Source organism: Coturnix japonica, chromosome 3 (assembly GCF_054131305.1).
Source record: "Coturnix japonica strain WE chromosome 3, WE-NBRP24, whole genome shotgun sequence".
Classification (NCBI taxonomy): Eukaryota; Metazoa; Chordata; class Aves; order Galliformes; family Phasianidae; genus Coturnix; species Coturnix japonica.
In genome coordinates this window covers 72,196,224-72,222,603 of record NC_140665.1, presented here as the reverse complement: position 1 = coordinate 72,222,603, position 26,380 = coordinate 72,196,224, and the positions used below count along the sequence as shown (strand labels likewise).

Here is a 26,380-nt window from a genome sequence, read left to right as displayed (position 1 = left end):
AAGGTCTCCATTTGTCTACCTGATCACTACAAGATAAGACCTGTCTGTCCTGACCTGCACAGCCATAGGTGAGCCAGCTCAGTTCTCTAACGAAGCTCAGCCTGGCCCTCAGCCTCTAGGAACCAAGGCTACAGGACTTACCTGCAGATAGCAGGTATAGAGAAAACTGGGTTAAATGCCAAATTTCTAGGTGAAGAGCATGGTCCTTTCTAAATCTTACAACATTTTGCTGTGAAGATACTCATCCTCTAATCTACCTAGAGGGATGTAGACCTGCAGCCATCTGTACACAGCCATGCTTTGGTCAGATCCAAGATGCTGAGTGAAGGTCACCAGTGCTGAAAGTGGAAGCTTTCCTTAACAAAATGGAGTGAGAAAAGGCAAGATATGTGCAGCCCATGCCTACCACTGATGCAGTAAGGTCCCCATTCCTCACCTCTTACACAAGGCTCACTGTCCCTTCTGCTTTCCCATCAACACGCTCAGCCCCAGTCCCACAGGCCCTTTCCAGAGGGAAAGGCCATCCCAATGCCAGAACTGCTCAGCTAGGCAAGGTTTTGCCAGTGTTGTAATGGGAGTAAATAAAAGCCCTCAAATAAATAGGAGATGATAGGAAGGCAGAAAACTGTAATTCTCATGACTGATGGCATTACTCAATTTAGACATTAACATTCAAGCTAAAGCATTAAACCTTGGATTTACTGAGCATGCCTGTTATTAATTTTGCCTACTCAGGCTGCATTGCTAGCAGGTAGGTGTATAATTTAAAAATGAATTGAATTAGGTTACAAGTTAAGCACTGCAGAGACAATGATAATATCTCCTCCCAGGCTGCTGATGAAAGGCCGTACCGGATTTATTTTTACCCTCATGAAGGTTTGGGAGGAGCATTTACTGGATGGCTCCGCAGCCTGCATAATTGCCCACGTTTCTGTATTAAAATAATACTCTTAATCCTTGTTCCTTAACTAAGAGATGATGCATAGTGGGATTCCCACCTCTGCATTACACTGATTTACATAAATCCTTCCTTTTTGGAGTCTCATCCAGCAAGAATTGTTCTTCCCTGCTCTTGAGAAGGTTTCTGCTCTGGGCCAGGTTATAGCATTCCCAGATGGGGAGTCCCTGTGATTCTGATCCTTGCAGGACCTTCAGCATGAGGGTAAATATTCTTCAGATAGCAATTCATAGATTCATAGATTCATAGACTGGCCTGAGTTGAAAAGGACCACAATGATCACCTAGTTTCAACCCCCCTGCTATGTGCAGGGCCACCAACCACCAGACCAGGCTAGTGGCTAGTGGCTAGAGACATAACCAGCCTGGCCTTGAAGTGCCCCGTAATGGCAGGACTTAATCCATCCCATTATGGCAGATGAGATTTTTCCTTCCTGCAATTAGTGGCTGTGAAGATATATCACATTATTATTGTTTGATATTATTGTTATCATTATCATGGTTGTTTATTAATATTAGCGGAGAGACTGATTTTTGGAGAAGATTTTGGATGTCTGTGCATCCTGTTTCCACCTTGCACACACATATACATATATATGGAGAGAGGAAGAGAAAGTAGTGTCAAAACAGCATCCAGTACACGTGGTCAGGGAGGAACTCTATCAGCAGCACAGTGAGAGCGGTTTTGTTCATGATGTTCTCTACCCCATCTGCACATAAAGATATCGCTTCACTCCCATGACAAGTCTATGGAACACCCACCAGGCTTTGCAATTCTGCACCGACACACCAGATTTTAAAATGGATTGTGTTGGATATAAAACAAACAGACAAGCAAACAAGTAATAGAAGCTGTTATTTATTCCGTCTCACCTTTGTTTTAATGCAAATACAGTGGAACATAACACTGCACTTCACAAATGCAGACTCGTGCTTTGAAAATCTGGGGCAAGCTGTCATTTCTGCTGAAGTCAATAAAAAATTCTTAGTGACTTAATTGAGACAGGATTCCACCCCTTAATATGCTTTAACAGGAAACTGAGTGCTGCCCTGAATACCAAAGATGATTTATTGGAAAGAAATACCAGGGCATCTTATACCTAGTCATTAAGATTACCTCAGGCTCGTTATCATGCTTTCTGCTAACTGAATTTTAAAGATTAATATTAGATGGCTGTTCACATTAAGGAGACCTGTTAAAGGTAATCATGCGCTTCATACGTTGTGCTACTATTTAAAGAAAACTGTTGACACTCTTTATATCCATTATCTAAAACAACCAATGGACAAAGGCAGAATGGAGGAGGAGGTGTTGTAAGCTATCAATAAGAGGAAAGCCTCATGTTTTCTTAAACAAGATGTGGCTTAACCCAGCAGGCAGCTCAGCAGCACCCAGTCGTTTGCTTACTCGCTGCTCATAGTGGGGTGAGGGTGGGAACTGGAAAAAAAAAAAAAAAGAACAACCAACAATGTAGAACATGTGGGTTGAGATAAAAACTATTTACCAAGAGGTGAAAGGAAGACAAAAGGAGAATAACAGTAGTAATGATAATAATAGATATTTACAAAACAAATGATGCACAAAACAGTTGCTCACTACCTGCTGACCCGTGCCCAGCAAGTCCCTGAAAAGTGGCTACACCCTGGACAACTCTCCACTGTTTTAGAAGCTGTTTTGCATGATGTTGTATGTTATGGATTATCCACTTGGCCACTTCAGCCCAGCTGCCCTGGTTCTGCCGCCTCCCAGTTCCTTTTGCCCCCCAGCTCCCTCACTGACAGGACAGTACAAGAAGTTGAAACACCCTTGGCTCTGTACAGCACTGCTCAGCAACAGCTAAAACATCAGTGTGTTATCAATGTTTTTCTCCCAAAGCCAAAATGTAGCATCAAATGTAAGGGGGAAGGAAAAAACAGGACACACGGGCAGAAATCACAGTAACATTTTTTGTCTGTTCTTTTCTAAACTGCACCAACATATTAAATTTCATTTCTAAATCAAGCCAAAGCCAGACTTCTACTGAAGACATATATATATATATGTATATGTATACATATATTAAGTGAATCAAATAGATATTTTATTGATGAAAACTATTGCCTTGTGTGTACATGATAACCTTGTGAGTTCTTAAAAAAAGCTGTCAGAAGTGCAGAAATAATAATGGATGTCACTGTGTAGGGCTGAAATGATGACAGTATATTTGCCCACACACTTCCAGAGCTGGTTTAGTGTAGGAAAGTAGTTGCTTGCAGAGTTGTCATCGTTTCCTCCCATGTTGTTCAGAGGAGACTTACAGATGCAGTTAGGTGTCAATGTCATGAGGAACTGTCAGTCTGTGGCAGAACAGCCCTTATTTTCCACTGAACGTGTGAGTACAGAAGGAATTGTCTCCCTGGCAGTTTTGGTAGTGAGAGCTTTCAGCAGAAATGTTACAACTTCTTCATAAAATGTAGCATACAGTTAAACATTAAGATCTATTTTTTTATGTCTAGTTCCTTCTGTTTTGTCAAGGATATTTTGATGTATTAATCTGATTTTTAAAAAGACAAGTACTGTGGCAAAACCACAGTCCAAGGTCATTGGACATGCTCTTTTCACACCCTGAAGATGCCTGATTTGAAACTATGAACACGGAGAAGGAAAATTGCCCAAGGAAGGCAATCTGAGATTAAACTGTATGGAAAAGTTCTTTATTATGAGAGTGGAGAGTTGCTGGAACAGGCTGCCCAGAGATGTCGTGGATGCCTCATCCCTGGAAGTGTTCAAAGCCAGGTTGGACGGGAACCTGGGCAGCCTCGTCTAGTAAATGGTTGGTGGCCCTGCCTGTGGTGAGGGGGTTGGAGCTTCATGATCCTTGAGGTCCCTTCCAACCTGAGCCATTCTGTGAAAACTAACTCTCTTAATGAGCAGCGATCTTTCTATGGTGTTCAGTGGGCTTCAGATTGCGCATGTGAGACCACAAGGAGACTAGAAGTATTTTTTCAGCTCATCTTTTCAGCTGTGGATGGGCAGTAGTGGGAGCCTGGTAGTGTGCCCTGTAGGCAGTGGCACGACTGAGTTTGCTCTTCTTGCACAGGTTTTGTGTGTTGCTGTTGGACCACTCCATTGTGCCCAGTACATACCCATAGCTCTTTACCCAGTGGCACTGACCTAAACTAGGCCAATTTTTGTTTGTCTCTTGCCTTTACGCCACCAAAAACTACTTTAAGTTATTGATAGTGTTGGCAGCGCTGATTTATTTGTATTTCTTTCTTCTGCTCTTTTGTGTTTTATCTTTCCTAAGTATGCGTTTTTCCTAATGTGCTATCTATGTGCAAACATATGCATCTGACGAAGGCAAAAGAGATTTATTGCATTTTTTGCTAATACAGAGGAAAGGGGAAATTGCCTACATAATGGAGCAGGAGATTCAGTTTTAACTATGCCATTTCTCTCGTCTCCATAGTACTGAATACACAAACACATAATCTACCTCCTCCTTCAAAGATATCAGCGTACAATTAAATGCCACAAAGCTTGACAACCTGTCGTCAAGTTGTTTAAGCAGTTGTTTCAGAATCTGACAGACAAATTTATAAACAAAACGTAGAGCACCAGATTGTGGGATGAGGCAGCATCATCACGTGGCTTCCTCATTACCTCAAAATTTGGGAAACAAAAAAAAGGTAGAGGAATGCTTCTTTTTTCTTTTTTCCTTGAATAAATAACAGTTTAATTACATTATAGAAATAAAATATGATATGGTAGTAGTACACTGGAAATCTTACAGAAATACTATTCTGCTACTGGTAGGTAAATGGTCAAAGCTACTTTTCATGACAATCTGAACAGTACTTGTGTACAAACTATTATACAGGTTGATAATGAAAAATACTGCAGCAGTTGCAAGGATGTTACCAGCTCAAACAAACATCTAATGATACAATATTCTTCTAAGAGGAAGTAATAATGTTAGATTTACAGACAATAAAGAGTTATGTTCTCCACTTGGAAACACTGGAAATAAAAAGCTCAGGTAGCCCCCTTTCTTTACCTTATATTATCACAGGGAAATATTTTCCTTTCACTATGAGACAGCATCTCAAGAGACCTTGTAAACAGTTTATTCAAAGGTAGTATTTGAGATGTCACAGCAACTTCAACAATTGCCCTACTCTACAATTACAGACTTTTCGGCCACTGCTTGTACAGATGTCTTTTGTATTTCCCACTTATTTACATACATTCAGCCCAGTAACAGCAGGCAAAATGCGCTGTCTATCTCGCAACAGACACACTACAATTTTCATCCAGAGACCAGTGCAAGAAAACGCGGATATCGATTGCACAGCGTCGCGGAGATTATATTATACAAATATACAATCAAGACTGTTGAGAATCTAACTCTGCACGCATGTAACACAAATGATCTTCTTACAGCTATACAACATTTGGAGTTTTCAGGTACACGTAATGGTGACTATCGCTGGTTGGGTGGTGACAGTGCGGGTGGCCATGGAGCACAGGTTGGCTGTGCTATCGCTAGGTGAAGGTAGTCAGCTGCAAATGGGGAACTGTTAGAGCTGAAGCTGAAGTACAGCTTATCTCGGAACGGCAGCAGGTTTTGCTAATGAATTGGCCATCCCACTCCATGTGCAACTTGTAAGAAAATGGTTGCCACCTCTTCAGTAAATGGTTCTAAGTGAACCGACACAGTTCCCAGAGCTTTAGAAAAACTCATTATGCAAATGAAGATCCTGATGATAGAAGGTAATGTTTCACAGGATGCTATTTCTTATTCTATCAGTAAGCACCAAGTTAAGTGCCAAGACAGCCCCATTGTCCCATGATTTATCACATAAAATTTAGAACTCAAATGCACAACAAAAACTCCACAAAGTTTGCATTTAATTCACAAGAAGACAGTTTCAAAAATGGCTCTTAAAATACCTTTACATTTAAGTGGGATCCCCCCCCTCCTCTCCAAGAGGATTGCTTTAGAAAGGACTACATATAGATACAAGAAAGACCTGCCCTGGCCCACTCAGGGGGCCACTCAGGTCAGCTGCAGGGAGGGAGGTGGAAGAGAATACCCCCGTAACTTTTGCCGCCCAGTACCTCTCCTGAGAAGATCTCTGCCAGGTGCCATCACAGCATCTGAGCACCCTGAACTCACAACCACCTCTGTCACCAGAGAGCTGCCAGCTAAGCTCAGCTTGGCCTTTTGCGCTACCAAGGCTACCACCTTGCTCTACTTCCCCATGTAAGCCCACTGCAGGACAGCAGCTCTGCTGGTCCAGTGTTACCAAGGGAATCACTCCACCTGTGGCATGCACCAAGCAGCTAGTGAGCTAGGCCACTAGCTTTTTTGGCAGAAAGCAGCTAGGAGAGGCATGAGGAAACAGTCCTAAAAAGGAAGGCAGCAGAAAACAGGACACAGTACCTTCAACGTTAGGAAATATCCATGCCTTAAAGATTAGCAACATCCTCCTTGTGGAAATCCCAGGTGTCAAACACAATCCCACTACAGAGCAGGGTCTCCATTTTCATGAGTAACTTCACCTTCCTGATGAAATCACACCTTGTCCTCATATCCTAGTTTCACAGCAAGGCTCACCTCGTTTCACATAACCAGATTTGAATACGCAAGGATTGAAAGGCTCCTTTATTCCTGGCATCCTCCACTTCCAGAATGCCCTCAACAGCCACTCCAGTGGTCAGTGCTGGTTCACACCCAGCTCTGCCTTGCTGCATTTCATTCTCAAGCACAGCTGGAAGGTTGTTTTCACTAGCACATGGATACTCCTGTATGTTCGTAATACGGTACCTTTGTCAGTGACCAGTTGGAAGAACTCAATTTTAGAAACAGAATTTGTGTGCAAAGCGTGCAACAAGAAATACAGCTTACATTTGGTCATAGTGTCCTATCTTAGTTATGCTACCATGACTCACACTTATTATACTTACGTACACACACGCACACACACGTACACACACAGAGATATTTATTTATATACACGCTCACACAATAAGAAAATGCCTACAACTGACAATACTCCCTCCTCTTTAAGTGAAGGCTGGAGTCCGGCACCTCAGGCTCTGAATTGGCTTAAACCTGGGATACAGGAATGCGACACACTTCAAGTATACATCGACAGCACAGTGATTACATCGCACGTGGAGCCGAACACACGCTGTCTTCAGTGGTCCAGCACCAGCATGTGACTCAAGGAGCCAAAATCCGGGACCTTTGCTTTCAGTGTTCGTATTCATACAACACCCAAGAGAAGGGAGATAAGTCTGTACAACAGTAAACGTCCTTCCGTATAAATGCAGCGGTATTTAAAAGTCTGAACCAGTGCATTCCTCTCTCATATTCCTCCTCTATTCCTTTGTTGCTGTTATTCTCATACACATGTGAAAATAAAAGGTAGTAGGGAAGTAATTTTAGTAAAAGAACATGAAGCCTCTCCCCTAAGTCCACAGAAGACCACTAGAAGTGTAAAATTTCCAAAATAGCTCATAGGAACTCTTCAAATACAGTAAGTGTTTTCAATGGGGTTTACATATCACATTTCACGTTATTTCCACATAGATCTACCTTATCACTTTGTTTAATCGGACAAATATCAATAACACATAATAAAACAGCATACAATTCACAGGACACAACACATCTTACAAAATTTCTAAAACTCAGCACTGCCGCTTCTGGAAAAAAAATCAAAAACTCCTATTACTTACAGACATGAAATACATTTTACATTGAGATGGACAGCATGATTACAAGGCTTTTTCTTATTGAATGGTATTGATTTAGGATGCATTCGTTTTCAGTTAGGTTTCACAATTTTTCTTCACACCCCTAAAAGGAACTTTTGCTAGCTTGGTGTTTTTTTAATGTGCTCTTGCAGGAAACTTGCTGTTATCCAGTAAACACTTTGTGGGGGAAGTTGGGGGGTGGGGAACACAAAAAACAACCACTTTTGAGAATTTAGCATGAATCCCTAATTGTAAAACTCGAAGAACTGGCTGATGGTAATGCTCTTAACACAACCACTGCTTAGCTTACAATGACAAACTGAGAAGATATTACAGGGAGGTACAAATACGTTAAGCCATGGGTTTGGTATTCTCTGTTGTTGAATTCATTTTTTAACTAACTCCTTTTCTCACAACGCTGAGAAGTCTCTGACTTACAACGCTTCAGCAGTTGTGTCTGTGGAGACAGACATGGTCACTTTGGCAATCTTAACTGTGCTCTTAATGCAGCTCTCAGCAGCCCTGTGCACGTTTCCTGCGTTGTTGGCGTGTTTGTGCTGGCAGTCAGACTCCATGCTGTTATCCAGAGGCTGTGCAGTCCCTTCGCAGGTGGGGAACATGCTCCGGAAGGCATGTCGCAAGTCCTTGCTCCTCAGAGCGTAGATGATGGGATTCACTGTCGAATTCAGCAGACAGAGCATGCTACAGAAGGCAAAGACAGTCTTGATGAGCTTGTTCATTTTCCCAAAGACATCGTACACCATTATGGCAAGGAGAGGGCCCCAGCATATGATTAAAACGACTAGAATAAGGACCAAGGTTTTGGCTAACCTGATGTCCATACGAGTTTGATCAGGTCTAGTGATCTGTACTTTACCATCCTCCGTACTCTGAATGATTATGCTTTTCTGCGTGCCACGCTGAAGCATGCGAACAGCATGGCTGTGCGCCTTCCACAGTATGTACATATAGGCATAGACAATGAACAGCAAGAGGACGCTGGTGACCCCGATCCAGAACATCAGGTATGTCTCGTCGATGAGAGGGAATATGTCTGAACACACAGAGTTGAGCTTTTTGCAGTTCCAGCCGAGCAGCGGAAGAACAGCTATTACAATGGCGATGGTCCACATCACACAAAACGCAACGACAGCCTTTGGTCGGGTTACAATCCTTTTGTAAGCTAGCGGCCTGTGTATAGATATGTACCGGTCTATTGCCGTGAGAAAAAGGCTACCTACAGAGGCAGTGAAGGAGGCTGTAACTCCACCCAGCTTGAACAAGAAGACGTTGGGGCTGTCCTTCCGGTGGAAAACATGGAAATCAACAAAACTGTAGACAAAAATCACGCTGCCCAGGAGGTCGGCCACAGCCAGGCTGCCTATGAAATGGTAAGAGGGCCTACACCGCAGGCTTCGGGAGTGGAGGATGACACACAGGACCAGGAGGTTCTCTAGGACTGTGAAGGTGCCCAGGGTGAGTGACAGCACGGCAATAGCCAGCTGCTGGCTGGGGTTCAGGATCATAAAGCACTCCATATCCATGAAGTTCTCCCCACACTGTATGTTCTCCTCATTTTCCTTAAACGTGGACAAGGATTTGTTGTAAAACTCTGTTATATTGATCTGGTCTGAGGGAATAATGCTTAGCAGGGGATCATCTCCTGCAGTCATTTTTTCTTGGAAAGGATCACCCCTAAAGGAGGAGAGAGGGAACTTCTGGGGATAGTATCCCAGCTTGGATGCCATGTCACCTTTCATGTCTTCGTACTGTATATCGTTGGAGCCCACGTAAAGGAGATCTGTCGTAATTGTTCGGAAAGTTGTATCTGCAAGGCCATCTAGGATTGACTTCATAACCTCAGTCTTGTTGGTTTCAAAGAGACTTGGAGGATGGAAAAAGGCATCTGAGGAAATCCTAGAAGAGGAAAAGATCAAACTTTGTTAAGAAAAACAGGGAAACAAACTCCACAAACAAGTTAGCTGAACTGTGTCAAACAAAATTGACCTTCCTCTTGTATTCAGTTCAGGTCTAGCCTTTGCCACTTCCAGGAGTCAGAATGACTTGAGCACTCAGAAAGAAATCACACAGATTCCACTGAAATTATATTACCCTAGAAGTGGTGCAAAAAACTGCAAGTGCGGATCACTGAGTATTCTACAGAAAGGCAATTTTCATTTCTCATCAAAACGTTTTGAGCTGCTCCACCAGAAAGATACTTTTCTCCAGATCTGAAGTTAGCTTCTGATTGCTAAGTACCTTGCAGACCAATATTCCGTGGGCTTGCTTCATTTAGATAACACCAAGTGCCACTGCAAGAACAGCATTAAACTGAATCATCACCTTTATTGCTTTCTTTTCAAAAGGCACCAAGGGTTTTGAAAACCTGACAATGCAGAGAACAGAGAAGGAGCCACGCACTCTAAATTTCCTGGTTCACCCAGTATGCCAGCATATTCACACGATTCTGTTACAGTAATTTGAGGACTACTGAGATCCTGAGATTATTATTGAAAACTGATCAGCATCTATAGCACATTTATCTATAAATGCAAAACCTGAATAAAATTACTGTATTCAATTCCTACCTTGTGCTAAGCAAACCTAGGTAAGTAGGATGCTCGGACTACAAGGGGAATTGGGTGTTTACCTAGCTCTCTCCACAATTCCAGGAAAAATGAGCAGCACTGCAAAATCAGCAGGTGTAACAGTGACTCATTCTGTCTGGATCGGAAGGCTCCATCAGGAGAGTTTACGCTCACTTAGAAAAACATGGTGCGAAGTGTGGTGGCAGTGCAAAGCTGTGGCCAAACCTCCAGGTGAGAGGGACCAGAGAACCACTGCTCCCATGAGAAACGTGGCAGTGTAACTCTTCCAATTGTGTACACCCTCGAAGACACTCAGCCCTCTCAGAAATGGGAAACAGCAGAAGGTGCCCAGGGAGCCATCGGTCTCTGAGTTCTGTTACGCCGAGCCTCTGCTTGAGTGCAGGATGCAGTTCCTGGTCATGATACCCTTGGGAGAGCATGCTTATCATCATCTGAGCGTCACCCATACATCAATATGTAAGGCAGGCCTCACAGCTCTTTTTGTGCTGTGCTCCTTTATGTAATTTTGTCCGCACAACACTCCCTGAATATACACTGAACACCTGCTTTAGGTCCCCTTCCATTGCCAGAGTGGCAGTCAGTGAATGCAAAAAGCTAGAATCATTGTTTCAGCTATTCTGCATCTGCTATGGGACACCCAGATGATTACATCAGCAGCAGTAGCAAAAGCAAACTTCTACATGCTTCAGGAATGGGGAAAATTGTCTGAGACACTCAAGAAATCTCTGATGCCAAACACAGGCTAATGCTGAGCCTAACCTCTTCACTTAACACAACTGACAATAAATGTCCAGAAAGGCCACCAGAGATGAGTGGCCAAAATCAAGAGTACTTGCTGATCACAACCCTGAAAGAGTAAACACGCTGTGTACCTACCCACATTTTTCCATAAAACTGAAAGAAAGAAGCACAGAGGGTTGGAACATGCTCATCTTTAAGGTCCTTTCCAATCTACAACATTCAATGATTCTACGATCGTATAACACTTAAGAAGAGGAGAAACCGTGAGGATCTCCATGAGAAACCAAGATCATTTAGCAGCTGAGATATTTATAGTGTGTGTTCACTTGATATCTAACAACTGAGACTTCTTCCATAGTTCAATAATAGAATGTTTCCCATTCTATTCAGTAGGCCTACACACGTAGCATTACAGGAAGCATACGAACCCTCAATTTCAGAAGACACTGCAACATTGGTGCAGCTCCTCCAGTAATAAAATAATTATTAGATAAGTTTGAAATATACTGAGGAATTAAATTCTGAGAGTTTGATTAGTGCAGGAGGGAAATGGCACTGAAGTGCACATTAAAAACAAGCTGCAATAGTCTAACACATAAGGTACTTTCCTTCCAGAAGGCACCTTCCAGCTGCTCCTGGTAGTTTGCAAAGATTGTATGTGTTGCAAAAATGACCCTGCTGACAAGAGTGCAATGGGTGAAATCTGGCAACTTCAGACTTGGCTTTATAACATCAGTTTAAAACTAGGATTGAAGGAAATGGTATCCACTTGAAAGCTACCAAGAATGAAAACAAAACCCAAGTTGTTCTATAAGCACATAAAGATGGCTGCGGTACTCACTCTGGCTTATTTCTGTCAGAAGAAAGACAACCATTTTAATGAATACAGCCACAGCCCCACGTCGAGAAGGTTATGTTTGAGTAAAGCTTTGAAAATTGTATGCAACCAAGCACTTCTGCCAGACAGACAAACAAATTGTTACGCGGCAGTTAGTCCCTGCTGAAGGCACGTTAAGTGTATGTCCTCATCATAAGGTGCCAGCCGTGCTACAACCCCTACCTCTGTTTGAAATACAAATGAAAGAACAAGGATTCCTCTGTGCTCTTTTAGAGGTGTCAGTGAGCAATGTGACAATATCACTATGCATGCATATGCTATGCTAACAACGTGGTTAATGGGATCAGGAGAGACAAGTCTGACTCTGAATTTCAATGATTTTTTTCTCCGTATTTTTATATTCAGATTATTACAGTAATTTCTACCTTATTGTCTCTGCAAAGAGTTTTCTTTGAGAGTACTTGAGAGTTCATTAGTGGTACAGTTTAGGCTTTGGGGGATGCAGCTGACATTAATTTTGTTGTTGTTTGCTGCTGGGAATATCATAATTGGAAATTTCTAGCAGTATGTGTGCACGCACCTATTCAAGCAGCAGTTGATTTTTATTAAAGTTGCAGTAAAACAACCATTCACGTGATCTGGAATTGTACTTCACTGGAATTTAGTACATTTTAATTTAGATGCTAGCTTGTCCCAGTATAAACTATAATACTGAAAAGCAATGAAGCAATGCTTTCCTTGTCTGCCTACTGAAAACAAGGTTGGACTTTGCCACTGGGGATAACAGAAGTGTCCAGTTTGGGGTCCGAAGTGATACATGGATTGGCACAGACCAAAACGTCACTCCCTTTGTTTGGTGAGGTATGAGGGCTGGCACGGCATGATGCTCAGTGCTGAGCTTCACTGTCTGCAGACACAGATGGGCACCTTGTGGGCACGGCCCCTAAACAGGGGGCACCCAATTGGAATGGTCAGAAGCCATGTGGCCAGTTCTTCCCTGTTGGCTTCCCTTCAACACAAACCAATGACTTAAGACTAACAAACATTGCTCCTGGGAGCCCTGCGGCGCTTCACAGCCTCCCTGGCAGATGAGGGTCCCTCGTGTTAGTCCTTCCCTTTTGGAGAAGCTCTGGGAAAGGGCTCTATGCTACAGCTAAGTCCAGAGCCTGGTGAGGGAAAGCCCTCCTGCCCAGCCAGGAGCCACTCTTCCTGCTGAGGATTTGAGTCCCTGAAGCTCTCAGCTTGCTCCCTTCCCTCGATGACCTCTACAACTTTGCTTATTTTAAAATGGCTTTAAAAAGAACAGAAATGGTGATTAAAGATGAGTAAGAGCCCTTGCCGATGCCGGCACTCAAAACTGTCAGTGTATTTATGTGAGTACATGCAGCAACTCGCAGTAGGTAATGAATTCTGATGATGGATCACGATTTAAAAAAAAAAAAAAAAGAAGATAAAAACCTCAAGTATCTTCTACCATGAAGAATAAAACCAGAAAGCCAATAGCTGCACACCATTTTGGACAGTGCTACTTCTCTCCTAAACCCAGGGCTGCTGGCTGGCACTGCCAGACTGGCTGTGCAAAGTGGCTGCCACTAGATGGAGCGGCTTCTATGAACACATCAGCGAGCTGTCTTCAGACCTGGATTTAACTTCATCTGCCCTGCTCTTCCAGCCTGCTTTGCCAGGGTCATAACGTACATCAACTGAGAGCTGAAGACGCTCCCAGCTTTGTAAGTCTCCATCCCTCAGGTATCAAGGATCTCAAGATGGAAGGGGCAAACCTTACCACTGCCCTCTGCTGCACTGCTCTGTACAGCCTAGGAGTACGCCTGGGTGCTAGCAGAACACCAAAACCCCTCAGATACAATCTAAATCAGGTAGTACATAAAAGGCTTGAAACTCATCTCAGACAACAGGGAGAATTCCAACTGCTCTTTATTTCTGGTTGGCCACAGGACCAGTTCACACAGGGAACAAGAAGGTGACTTTCTTAAAATGCTGTGATCTGTCTTCTCCTGCTGCTTTGGGAGAGAAGGAAAACTGGCAAGTTTTAGTAGCTGTATAAGAAGGGCAGAATTTATTATGATTTATAAAAGAGGATGATTGATAGAGCAATTTTAATAGCCTGAATAGAAACAGTGAACATTTGACGTTCTTCCTCAGAAAGTAATTACGAGCAATACAGTGATGATGCCGATAACCGAAATAGTGCTGATATGAAAAGAAAAGGAATCAAAACAAGAAAGGGAAATCCACAATCAAACCCTTGGAGCTTCTATTTTAAAATATTTTGATTTCTATACTTCTACGTTCCTTCTACGATAGCAACAGCTAATTAAGAACTGGCTAAAGGACAAGTAGGTATAATTGAAATGGTTCTGAAAGCACAAAGACACACAAATGCATTCTCCCTGCTCCACGTGGTAAGGCCAGCGAGTCCTTCAGAGGAAGGCTGTTTCTCCTGACAAGTCTGCACAGTGCCCAGCATGCTGGGACTCCAACCGCACCACGTCCAGAAATACTGCCTCGGGAGAAAGGGCAGTGATTTATAACCATGTGCAGTCAGCTGAAAACACGCGCGAGAACAGAGATCTACTACAGTAACTGTTGGCCTCCAGGAATTAAAACTGTCCTATAAAATGAAAATTTATATGGCTAATAATTACCTTATCCCATATGGTGATGAACAATACTGCTTCGAGGACAGGATGAGGTTTCTATGCCTTTGAGAAAGAAACAGAGCCTGAGAAACATCACTCTCAGACTCAGCAACACCAAGCAAGAAAAAAACGTTGAGAACATGAGAGCCATGTTACCCCCTTCCTATTTATTGTTTTATTACTTAATCTCCAACACGGCACAATTTCTAGGCTACGAATGGCAAACATGTTGTCATTCCTGATTCAGGAACCTGCTTGCAGATGCTTCAGTGGGAACTTACTCTGAGTGAGGGCTCAGAGCACTGAAGCTAGGACAGGAGCAAGCCAGGGGTGCTATCACCTTACAGCAGTGTACTGCCAGCTAAGGGGTAATAGCTGCATGCAAGTGCTGAGCCAAATCTGGTACTTAGGCTGACAGATATCTCATGTAAGTAAGTTGAATATTAATTAGCCAGAAACCACAGCTATCTGGTTATTTATGCTTATTACCAGACCATTTGCACTCCAGCAGGATGGGGGCTGGATTGTTCTAATCTGGGGGTGAGCTGTCCTTAAATGACACCCCCAGGCATCTTGCAGCCCACAGTCTGAATGACAAAAGCCAAACAACTGGGGAGGAAAAAAAAAAAAGAAAAGAAAAAAACAACAACAACAAAACCCACAACAAGCATTACCTAGCAATGGACAATGTTTTTAAAAGGAAATACTACTCCCTCCCTCCTCAGTTGTGTTGTTGAAGTGTGTGTGCCCACCCTACCTAGGCCCTGTGGACGCAGAGGAAAGAGGCCCTGTCTCACTTCCCACCCAGCACACACAGCCACCTCAGTGCAGAGGAGCTGAAGTCCTTCTGAGGCAGGGATTAAGTTCTGCCCCATTTGGTCCAGAAGAGTGAAACCTTGCCCAGGCACAACTCAGGCAAGCATGATGGCATCTGTGTTGCTGGCCCTCTCTGACCTGTTTGAGTTGTTCAACTTTACAGCAAGAGTTAACCAGAAATACAGGCACTGACTGATATTCCAGCATGCCTGGCAAGTAGGAAGCATAGATCAGTGCCCCTTGTCTTATTGAGCAAAACAGGGATCACAATCGGTGTCCCCCATATTTGGAAAAGTACTTGAATCACACAGCTGTAAGGGAAGAAGTGGGGACAACTGCCTGCCCCACCTGGCCATGAAAACCTTCCAGAGCTCTGATTTTGCTCAAAACCTCTCAGCTTGAGAAACACAATTGTTCTGGACAAGGCAAAGTACTGAGAGGGGACCATCAGTCTGCATTAATGGTGGCACAGCCACCCAGCCTGCCTGTCTTCTGGGGTCAAGGAGGAGATGCAAAGGTCATTGTCCTATGATAACAGAGACATGGTGTGAAACAGGATCTCAGGACCTTTCATAGCTTGTGTGTCTTACAAATATTTAAAGACAGGGTTTAGGGAGGCAACTTATAGGCTTGCTGAAGTATGAATCATATGAAATGGAAACAGTGGACCAACTTCCCAACAAAAAAGACACAGCGGGTAGTATGAACAGTCTGATACAGTGCTACAGAATAGACATGTTAAAGAAAACAGGCGAAAACTCATCAAGTTGGTCAGTTTTGAACTCTCAAACTTTTTTTTTTCTTTTCTTTTTTTTCTTAACAAGAGGATTTATCCCAGATTTCAGTATTTCGACAAAAACGACTTAACTCCCTGCATCTTTTCTCACCAATCTCTAATGTCAAAAGTTGCAGATACTTAGTACTGCTGGGCACAATTGACATAAGTGCCACACGTGGACAGAGAAGCACAGCAAGGTGCAAAAGAGATGAGAACTCAGCACTCAGTTTCCTGGAAATACCAAGAAGAGACATCAGCTCAGCACACAAGATGTGATAGAAGAGAGAGAAGCAGATGCAAAGAACAGAGCAGGGCACCAAGGACCCAGACTGCATTTGATGCTAAATGCTAAAGGTCCCCAGAAGGATCTGATGTCTGGAGCATTAAAGTAGGGGAGAAACACACTTATTAGCAGAAAGAAAGAGCTAACCACTCCGAGAAAACAGCTTCCACATAACAGCTGGAGCAGAAGAAATAGGGTCAAGCATTTGTAGCGATAGAAAATATTAGTGAGCTTTATTAAAAGAGTATGGATTAGAACTAGAAAGGCAGAAAAAAAAAAGCATCAGGCTCCAGGGAGAAATCTTAATAAACCACACAGTGCATGACTGCTCTCCTCCTTCGCCCCTGTGAGAAACTGGCAGAAACAAGTTTTAATCAAAGTCTTTGCTAGACAGCAAAGACGCTGAAAACTGAGGTAGTGGGGGTTAACTGGTGGTGTGATTGGGACTGCAATGAAAGGGAAAGGATGGCTCCAAGTGAGATGAGGGCAAAACAGGGAATGGTAAAAGAAGAAGACAGGGATCCCCTGTGATGCAGATTTGAGGGGAAGTGAATAACTGACTTTGCGATCGACTCAGGGAAAGCAGTTTGCATGAAGAAGAAAACCTCCCTAACCTGAGCTCAGAGAACTTCATAAATGCCTCCACAAGCTGAAGGATATAGCCTATAGGGATTTTCAGATCTCATACTTATGAAAGAACAGACCCACTGCTCCGCAGCCAACAGCTTGCTCTGTTGAAAGCCCATTTTTGACTTGAATTCAAAGGGCAAGAGAAGATGCTCTGAGAAGCCATCTTGTGCCAGGTCACTGAGATGGTACAGACAGACACATGGCACTGAGCTGAGGATGGCTGGCAGAGACCAGCTGAGCCCATCTGTGCAGGGACATATAGAAACAGCAGACTTCTTATGAAAATGAAACACAGGATCCACACCTCAGAGGTGAAAAGGCAGGCAGGATGCTCAGACCAAATGACCATAACATGGATAAACACACCGAAAAGAAAAAAACTGGCTGTGGGATTCACAAATGTCAGCACAAACCCAGTGCTGAGGTCAGTGTCGCGTTGCAAAGCACAGCTCCTTCTACTCCTGTCCTCCCCCAGAAACTGCCATCAGGCCACCAACCATAGGCAGTGCTCAGATGCATGCTGGGCAGAACAGCCTTTGGTAAGCACGATGTCCCACACCATCAGCACAAGGAAAGGGCAGAACTGCATACTCCGATGAAAAATATAACACGTTCTTTCATTTCTGGAGCTGTCTGGCCTTTCATAAAATTTAAATAAGCTCAGATAACTCTCTTCGTAGCTACAATGTGAATATAATGATATTCAAATATACTGTCTTCACACACACAAACAACTTGTGAAATTATTTGCCAGCATATTAAGCCACTACACCAGATTGCTTGGCAATGGTGTATGTCTTTGAAACATGCAGATGCTTTTCTTTTAAAAATAAAAGAGAGAGGGAGAGAAAAAGAGAAGTGAGAAAGAATTACAGTAGGATCTGATATCAAAGGAACCCGAACAACAAAATGCAGAAACCCTAACCAATATTTTATCGTATCTGGAGAAATGCTTAAAAGATATCAAGGGACATTAGGAGTTTCTATTTGTGTGTGTGTATACACACATATATATGCCTAAGCTTATGGACAGATGCACACAAACAGGTACACGCCTAGGAGAGCAACTATGCGAAGTCTCACAAACGATGCAGTGGTGTTTGTCACGCAGCAGCTCTGCCTCATGGTGCCAGAGGACAACAGACAAGCTAGAGGTGTGGGTACAGAATTACAGGCATGGTAACTGCTGAATGTCACTCTGAAGTCTCCCATACGCAGCCTTCCTGGGGAAAAACGATCATCTAAAATTAGCACATCTATCACTGAGATCCTGTAAAAATTACTTTGCAAGTGCATATACGCATGGGTATCTACATACACACTTCAAATCTACTGAACGTCATCTTCCAGGCATGGGCACAGGCTGGAATCCAGCACAGCGCTGTGGTAAACAGGGGCAGAAACGGGCAAAAATAATGAATTCTCAGAACAACGAGCACATTTCGTTTGTCTGCCAGGAAGGAAATGCAGGAGCCCCAAACCCCCCGAAGTACAAACTTTGAAAGCTTTCCTAAAATGCAAGATATGGAAATTATTCCAGCGAGGGCTGAAATGGAATTTGCAGTACTCCCTAACGAACTGCTGCTGCTCAGTACTTTGTAGTGAGTAAGCACGCCTTCCCGAGAAGGATATACAACTGCCATAAAAAAAGGTTAACACAGGATGAAGTAAAATGGGATGCCATCCAGCCTTGATCTACACAAACAAGACAACATCTAAAGCTCGCAAAGCAGCCCGTTCTCCCAGCTGAAGGATAATGAGTGACACCTTATTAGCTGACACAGGAGTGGAACGTCTGTTTTATCTGTAATCTGGACGTGGGCAGCTCCATCACAAAAGGATGCACGCGCTGAAGAGAGGCCCAAATGTAATGCCCCTGTACGAGGCACACACGTCGCAACAAAACGTGGTCCAACCTCACGCTGCAAAGCAGACCATTTTTCATGGGTAACAATGGCACCTTCAGGGAAAAAAAAAAAAAAAAAAAAAAAAAGAAAGTTCTCTCTAATGAGCGATTGATTTATAAGTCATTACGACCATTTCAAAAGGACAGGTCACTGCTGGTTTTGGTGAGCATTAACAAAGCCACACACTCTCCAGCAGCCTGAGGTCTGGGCGCGTTCTGATCCCAACAACAGCAATTAGACAAGCGTGTTCTGCAGCAACACAGTGTCAGGAGAGAAATGGAGACATAAAGAGCAACACTGAGAAGACAGGTTGTCACATTCTTAACTTTGCATTAATAACAAATGCTGTTGCTCTCTATTCTCGCACATTTGCAAGCTTGCTTTTAAGTACAAGGGGCTGGCATGCATTTCCACTATAGATAGGAAAACAAGATCAGTCTTGTTATGATTAAAAGGGTCTATTTCCCTCTGCCTTCTGTCTTCTCTGTCCATCTGCACAGCTGCTTTGAACTTGGCCAAATCCCAGCGCTAGGGTCTCCTTGCAGCACGTATTTTACATCAGCAGCAGATTGCGAGAATTTGCTGCTACCGAGGAGAAAAACCTTCAAATTCTCACATATGTGGTTGATGAGTAGTTCTGGAGAACATTCATCACTGCAGATAGCCCAACCTTTCTGGGAAATTGCAGCGAAACTAACCTAAAAGCTCTAAAACCATTTTCTGTTTCACGAAGTAAATGAGATAAAGACATCTGCAAAGGTGAACCCCTTTGACAAAATGAATTCTGCAGATGCCGGTAGCTGACGGCACAGCTGGAAAGAGGTCACCAAGTAGGCACGTGAGAAGGTAATTCCTCTTCAAAAGCACCCTATCAGAGAAATCAGGTGAGTGGAAGCAGTGCATGAAACAAACCTGTGGAACCAGGACTGCTGATCTGTTTGCAGAATCTGGGGGCGATGCTTAGCAAATACAGACTTTTAGGCTCTCCTCCAACTTTAGCCTCCTCACCTACCTCCATCCAACAGAAAGGAGAACCACCCGAACTCTCCCCATTTAGCACATAACACTTTCAGCACCAAACTCTCAGAGGAACCACAGTGTGCTGGTACTTGGGGATGGCCGCATGGAGGCATGAAAGTCAGAAATGACCCGGGGGGGGGGGGGGGAAAGTTATTCCCTTTGTAAACTTCTGTTGCCCAATCAAAAACCTGCAAACACAGAAAGACTTGAGTTGGCCATGAGATGTCATTCCTTCAGCAGAGCATGAAGACTCCTAACGGTGTCTTTTATGCAACGCAGCTAACACCATTCACCAAAGAACAACGGGCAGGATGAAAGGCACCCACGGCCTCACAATGCCCAAAACCCGCTTTCCCTCCCACTTGGAGTTCTGCAGGTATCTCCATTTAATTACCGTGAGTTTCCGTGTTGCTGACTGGTTGGTGGGATAAATTTACAGCAAATAACCCATTTCTTTCCTTTGCCAACTTTTTCCCCTTGGCAATAGATGCCTGCTGGCTCAACTCAACAATTACAGCTTTTATCGGTTCTGTTTTAAAATGCTTCTATTCAAATGGTCGTGCTTCTCATTCCGAAGAGCAGCGGATAATAAAGCAAAGATGTTCCTGGTTGCAACCAGACTAATTTTAACCTCAAGCAAATCAGGAATTACACATTCATCATCTGAACTGGTTAAGGACGTTATACTCATTTCTTTTACAGTTGATTTAATAAACTCTGCCTGCATCACAAATATCGTTACTACAATCACACGTCGGTTTCTTTTTTTTCTTTCCTTTCTCAAGAAAACCTGCACTAGCAGTGGGTACAACGAGGTGTCACCCGAGAAGAATTAATTAGATCTTCCCAAGTAATTTTTTCAGGGCTGTGAACATTTTGCTGTTCAATACTGCATCACACAACACCCGATCCTCCCCGTGATCCCCATCCGTGTGAGCAGCAATGCCACCCCCAGCAGAGAATGCCATATTCCTTCAAGGAAAGGTGAACAATAACAATGAAAACAAGAGGATACACATAAGGAAAACAGAAGCGCTGCCACACCTTCAGCAGGTTAAAAAAGACACACTACGTTGTGTTTTGTTTGTTTGCTTGTCTTAAACTTGTAGATACTCAAGAGGACTATTTTGCTGCCTGTCTCTGCCTTACATTCCTCCTCCCTTTTTCTTCTCAAAGAAGATGCCGAAACTGTCGCTGTGATCATTTACCGGCACACAGAAAATAACACGATAATTTTAGCAATAAGAAAAAAAAAACACTCCGGACCTCATTACCCGACACCATTTTACTTAATCAAACTGCAATCACGGTAACGAGCTCTCTCCTGCCAGCGCTCGGTACATACCTCATCCAGGGGTGCTCCCAACGGAGGGGCGCAGACGTCTTTGGAACAAAAAGATGCCCATGTAACAGAAACCCCTCCGGTCACTCTGAACGCTTTCGGACCAAATGAAGGTTTCACATGACAAACCCCGCGTGAAGTTTACAGCGCTCGCTCCCTTCCTGCCGCTCACCTCCCCCCCACACCTCCCCACCTCCTCCCCACCTCCGAACGTCAGACAAAACCCAGCCAGAGCCCAGCGCCGGGGCGTTCTGCAGCCGCCGCCGGGTGCCGGGTGCCACCGCTCAGCGGAGCAGCGCTGCCCGCAGCATCGCGAGCCGCCGCTACCTATCCCGGCCGCGGCGGAGCGGTGCCGAACGGAGGCGCCGGGACTAGAGAAGCGATGGGGTCAGCGGAACCCCAGCGGGAGCCCGGAGTCTCCGGGGCACGGCCGCCCGTCCGCCGGCACCTCGCACCTCGCTCTCCGGAGCCTCCCGATCCCCGGGGCCGTGCCCGGGGCAGAGCCCTCAGCCCCGCGTCCGCTCCGCCGTCGGGGCGGGCGGCGTCGCCCGGCTCTAACAAACTTCGCGGGGCGTCGGTCCCCCGGCCCCGTCCGCCCCGCGCCCTCCTTACCCTCCGCAAGGCACCGGCCGCGTCGACCCCCGGCAGGGAGCGGGAGCGCCGCCCCGCCCGGGCACCCCGGCACTGGGGAGCGCCGAGGAGGCGGTGCCGGTGAGGGGAAGGAGGAGGTGGGAGACGTCTCCCCCCAGCTGCCTCCCCTTCCCTCCCCTCGGCGCCTCCTCTCCGATCTCCGCCGCTGTCTCTCGCTCGCTCGCCCGGCTCAAGCTGCTCCGCCGCCCCTCCGCCGCGGGCCGCCCCAGGCCGCCGCCCCCGGCCCTCCTCCGCCGCCTCCGCCCGCCGGCTCGGCGCGGGGAGGCAGCGCGAGCCGCTGGGCGCCCGGCGCGGCGTCCCCCCCGCCTTTCGCCCCGCTTCGGTCCCATTTATGAAGCCCGTCTCCCATCACGTGTTAATGTGCCTTTTGTCCTGGCCCTGGCAGCCGCGGAGGCGCTCCGCACGCACGGGCAGCGCCGGGGGAGCGAGGAGGCGGCCAAACTTCGCCCCGCCGCCCGGGGGTGGGGGAGTGGGCGGCGGGACGGGGAGCGGCACCTCGCCGCCCGGCCGTGCCCCGCGCCCCGCCCGCTCCCCCGCCGCCGAGCAGCTCTCGCTTAGCGATAACGATGCGCTCCGTCGTGCCGCGCTCCGCCGCTGCTCCCCGCCGGCCGCCCCAGCCGGGCCGTGGGGGGGCGGCCCGCCGCCAATTGTGCAAGGCAGCGCCTCCTCCGGATCGCCGGGGCGGCCCGCACCTCACCGGCATCACGGTGCTACGGGCGGGGAGAATCGGGCGTCCTGCGGGGCGACCGCACCTCCACCCGCGACATCGGGGCACCGGGCCCTGTGAGCGGCTGCACGCGAAGGTGGCCTCGGTGTGGCCTGGGTTCCATCGGGAGTTTCGGAGGTGATTTGGCCACAACCACCTTTGAAAGGTGTCCTCAAAGACCGGCGCCGTCTCTCCTCATGCTGGTTGCCCGCACCGAGTTTTGCGGTCATTTAATTGCCCTTTCCCTGTTAGCCTCGAGGCCGGCAGTTGTGTCTTTGGTATCCTTGTGCTGACACAACATGCCACCATGGTGGCAGCCAAAGGTACCACAGAATCCCTCAGGTGAGGGCTGGGATGGCTCCAAGGCATAAGGACAGCAGCAGGCACAACTGGAGGGCTGGGACTGACCCCAAAGCCAGTTCTTAACGAATATAATAGCCAGCTGGCTTTGCTCAGTGCGCTTCCCCCCTCTGCAATGTCATAAATATGGATTTGTCTTCACATGTATTAATACAGAAACATGATAAATATTTATCATTTGACATAGTGTCTAAAGACATTAACTGGTCCACCCACCACGTCTGCCTGTGGTGGAGAAACGCTCTTCTCCAGGCTGGGAGAAGAAGACAGATGGAGGGAGCTATGCTATCCCTGGCTGGGACCATGGATATTAGGTGGTGGTGTTTCAGGTGCCCAGCCTGAGAGGTGCCAGCTCTCTGAACACCATCACCCCAGGAGGTTTCTGCAGTCAGACCCAGTGCTGAGACACTCAGCATCCCAGGGCTCTGGGGAAGCAGGCCTGGGAATGTGGACCCACTGTTGAGCTGTTCCTCATACCTGCTTCCATACCCACTGCTCCATCATAATTATTGCCGACATTTTTTCCCCGCCGCCAGCTCTTCTTGAAGGTAATTGTTAAATTAACAAGAAAGTAATTTTTTTTTTTTTTCAAGTGGCGTTCCTGTGAGGAAAGTGAAGAAGAAAGAAAGGCTAACTCATTTGTGCCCAACTCAAGCTTCTGATATTAGTCAGGCTGCTTGGTAATTCAAAAGTGCTGGTGTGTAAAAGGGACTTTATTTAACACTGCAGTAAAAGCAGAGCGGATTTTTCTTTCCCCATCTGTTTCAGAAGGTACCGACTTCTCCTCCTCAGAGGACTAAGAGTTTTCAAGTGATTTACTTTGAGAGAGGCTGCCACTTTTGCCTTCCCTGTGAACCTACTGGGTTAAGCTTCTCCTCCGCATCCACGAGGGAGGGATGCATCTCCTCACACAGGCAAGTCACATCCAGCAGACGTCACTGGACCAAAATCAGTGAATTTCGGGGTGTGTGTTGCTTCCTGCTCATCCCGCCTCTGCCTCCGGGCATCGCTAGAAGCTCCCCATCCTGAACTGGGATTTACGCCAGCCTGGGTGCACTCCTTCTTTCTCTTGCTTCTAAACTCAGATGGCGGAGAGGGAAGTTGCAGTGCTGAGAGATGCAACCATGCCTACGCACTAAGGTTCTTCCCCCTAAAATCCCCCACAGTTGCTACTGCCAGTTCAGTCCCCAGGCGCAGCTGTGCTGCAGAAGGCGGGATGTGTTGAGATGCAGCCAGAGGTGACTCAAGCACCAGGTTCCCAGCCTTCTTGGGGTGTCCCCTGCCCCCTCATGCCTCGTGCTCATCCAGGATCTTGCTTCTAATGCAGCAGTTTGCCAAAGGGAAGGTCGCTGTGATCCTACGGCACCTGTTCCTGGTGGAGCTGGTTGGAAAACCTCAGAACAGCTTTCCACTGGAAAATACAGCCCTGTCAAAATCAAACTGCTCTGCAAACTTGTGTCGCTTTCACTGAAAATGTCATTTAAAAAAGAGTAAGTGATGGAGGGATGTTCCAACAGTGTGGGAACATCTCGTTTTGACATTTCCAAGCTAAATGTTTCAATTTCTTCTTTCAAAATGAGGTTTGGTTTCAAAATATTTCATTTTATATCATATATTACGAAATAATAATACAACCTGAATAACGTGTTTCCGTTCAGCTCTAATTAATTTTCTCCACAATGTTCTTGAGGCAGAGAACTACCACAATCCTAATTTGGGGTAAAATTTTAATCCCAACACCTAGGAAAACAAAGGTGTTTGTGTGGGGTTCCCAGCCACGTGATGGAGGTCCAGAATATGTACATGGCCACCTTTTTAGAGTGTGTGATTATGAAGGAATTTAAGCCTTGTTACCAGCTGAAAGAAAACCATTCAGTAATAGTGATGAATGAGGTCTGAAAGAAGAGATGGGGGTGGAAGTAAGCTGTAATGTGCAACCTTCTGTCAGGAACCTGCTTTAGCAGGGGGGTTGCACTCCATTATCTCCAGAGGTCCCTTCCAGCCCCCATGATTCCAATTCTGTGGACCCCAAGAGCAGACGTTCTTACTTTTCTCTTGGTTGCTCCCACTTAGTGTATGCCAAAGCAGAACACTGAGCAGATTATCTGCTGTCTGCCCACAGTGCTACTGCAGCTGTGACTTCCTTCAATTCTTGTTTCGGAAAGAAGAGAAATGAGGGTAACACATGAGATAATCGAGCTGCATAAACGTTGCCCATCACTTTATGAATGTTGCATTCCAATAGCGAAGCATTTTATTTATCTATTTAGGTTGATCAGTTGTATCTAATGAGGGAGCCTGATGATTTACTTAGCAAAAATCCATATAATGATCAGGTGAGATGGTTCAGTGGTCTTATAATGATCACACACATCCTGGGTTTGTAGACTCTGGAGTTCTGTGGAGTTTTGTGGCTGTTTGCAAGATTTCCCCATCTCTCCTGGTCAAGAGTCTTTTCTGCAGCTACCTCATGTGATAAGCTTGGAGGTATTGCTCCTTTATATCACTTCATCCGTGGTGGACACAAAGAACACACAAGAAATAAAGGCTCTCCCAAGAGGGCATTTGGAAGTACATTGTCTTCTAACACCCTCAGTCGTGTCCTGTTCACAGGCAAATGTTTTTTTTTTCCCAAGGTTTATGTGGCAATTTCTTAACTCATTTTAAAATGAGAGAAAAGATTTGCAATTATGTCAGGTTCCTAATTTAGAAGACTGCATGTCTCAAAGCCATATCCTTACTTGTCTGGCTTAGGAGACTTTGCTGCTAGGATCCCACTGAGAATGAGGGGTGCACACAACATCTTCCTTGGTTTCACAGCCATAAAATCTCTGGAAAAAGTCAAAGAGGGTCTCCAGCAGTTCTGCTTCTGCTTATCCTCAGGGCCATGATAGAAATTCCTACCAAAACAAGACCTTAAATCCTGAGCATTTCCCACTCTGGCTTCCTCTCTCCAACAGATAGAGCTGGGAGCCTGAGCATCTCCAATGATCAGGCACTGCCTGTAGCTAGATAGAAGTGTCTCATGGGAACACAATTTTTCATCTTTTTTACATTTTTCTCTATCAAACGGACCAGGTTAGGTCAGGATCAAGAAACCAAATGAACTGATTTGCCTGTTCTTTTTATTTTTTCAGCAGTGTTGAACATCCACATCTTTCAGTGGCCCCAGGAGCTCAGCCCCCCAAAATGTCCTGCTGTTCATCTTCCTCTGCTGAGGAGAATGACAGTATCTTGTTTCTCTTGCCACTGTCAGGCTTTCCTATTTCAGTGATATGTTCATCAAGGAGGGAACTGTCTCTTAGTAGTAGTTTGTAAGCGTCTATTAAAGCTGCAG

At 45.5% G+C, this 26,380-nt stretch overlaps 1 protein-coding gene across 3 annotated transcripts; it reads right to left on the bottom strand.

The window, feature by feature from the left end:
• Window positions 1-1,800: 1,800 nt before the first annotated feature.
• Window positions 1,801-22,012, bottom strand: CNR1 (cannabinoid receptor 1). Of its 3 annotated transcripts, XM_015858949.3 has the most exons (3): window positions 21,939-22,012; window positions 21,330-21,421; window positions 1,801-9,619 (listed from the first exon to the last, which is right to left on the bottom strand). In XM_015858949.3, exons 2-3 carry the CDS (start codon window positions 21,332-21,334, stop codon window positions 8,137-8,139), a joined length of 1,488 nt encoding a protein of 495 aa, XP_015714435.1. In that variant the 5' UTR covers window positions 21,335-21,421; window positions 21,939-22,012; the 3' UTR covers window positions 1,801-8,136. The 3 variants fall into 3 exon arrangements, with proteins under 3 accessions (XP_015714435.1, XP_085399824.1, XP_015714436.1); XM_085543698.1 differs by lacking the exon at window positions 21,330-21,421 and having other exon boundaries at window positions 21,782-22,012; XM_015858950.3 differs by lacking the exon at window positions 21,330-21,421.
• Window positions 22,013-26,380: the final 4,368 nt, after the last annotated feature.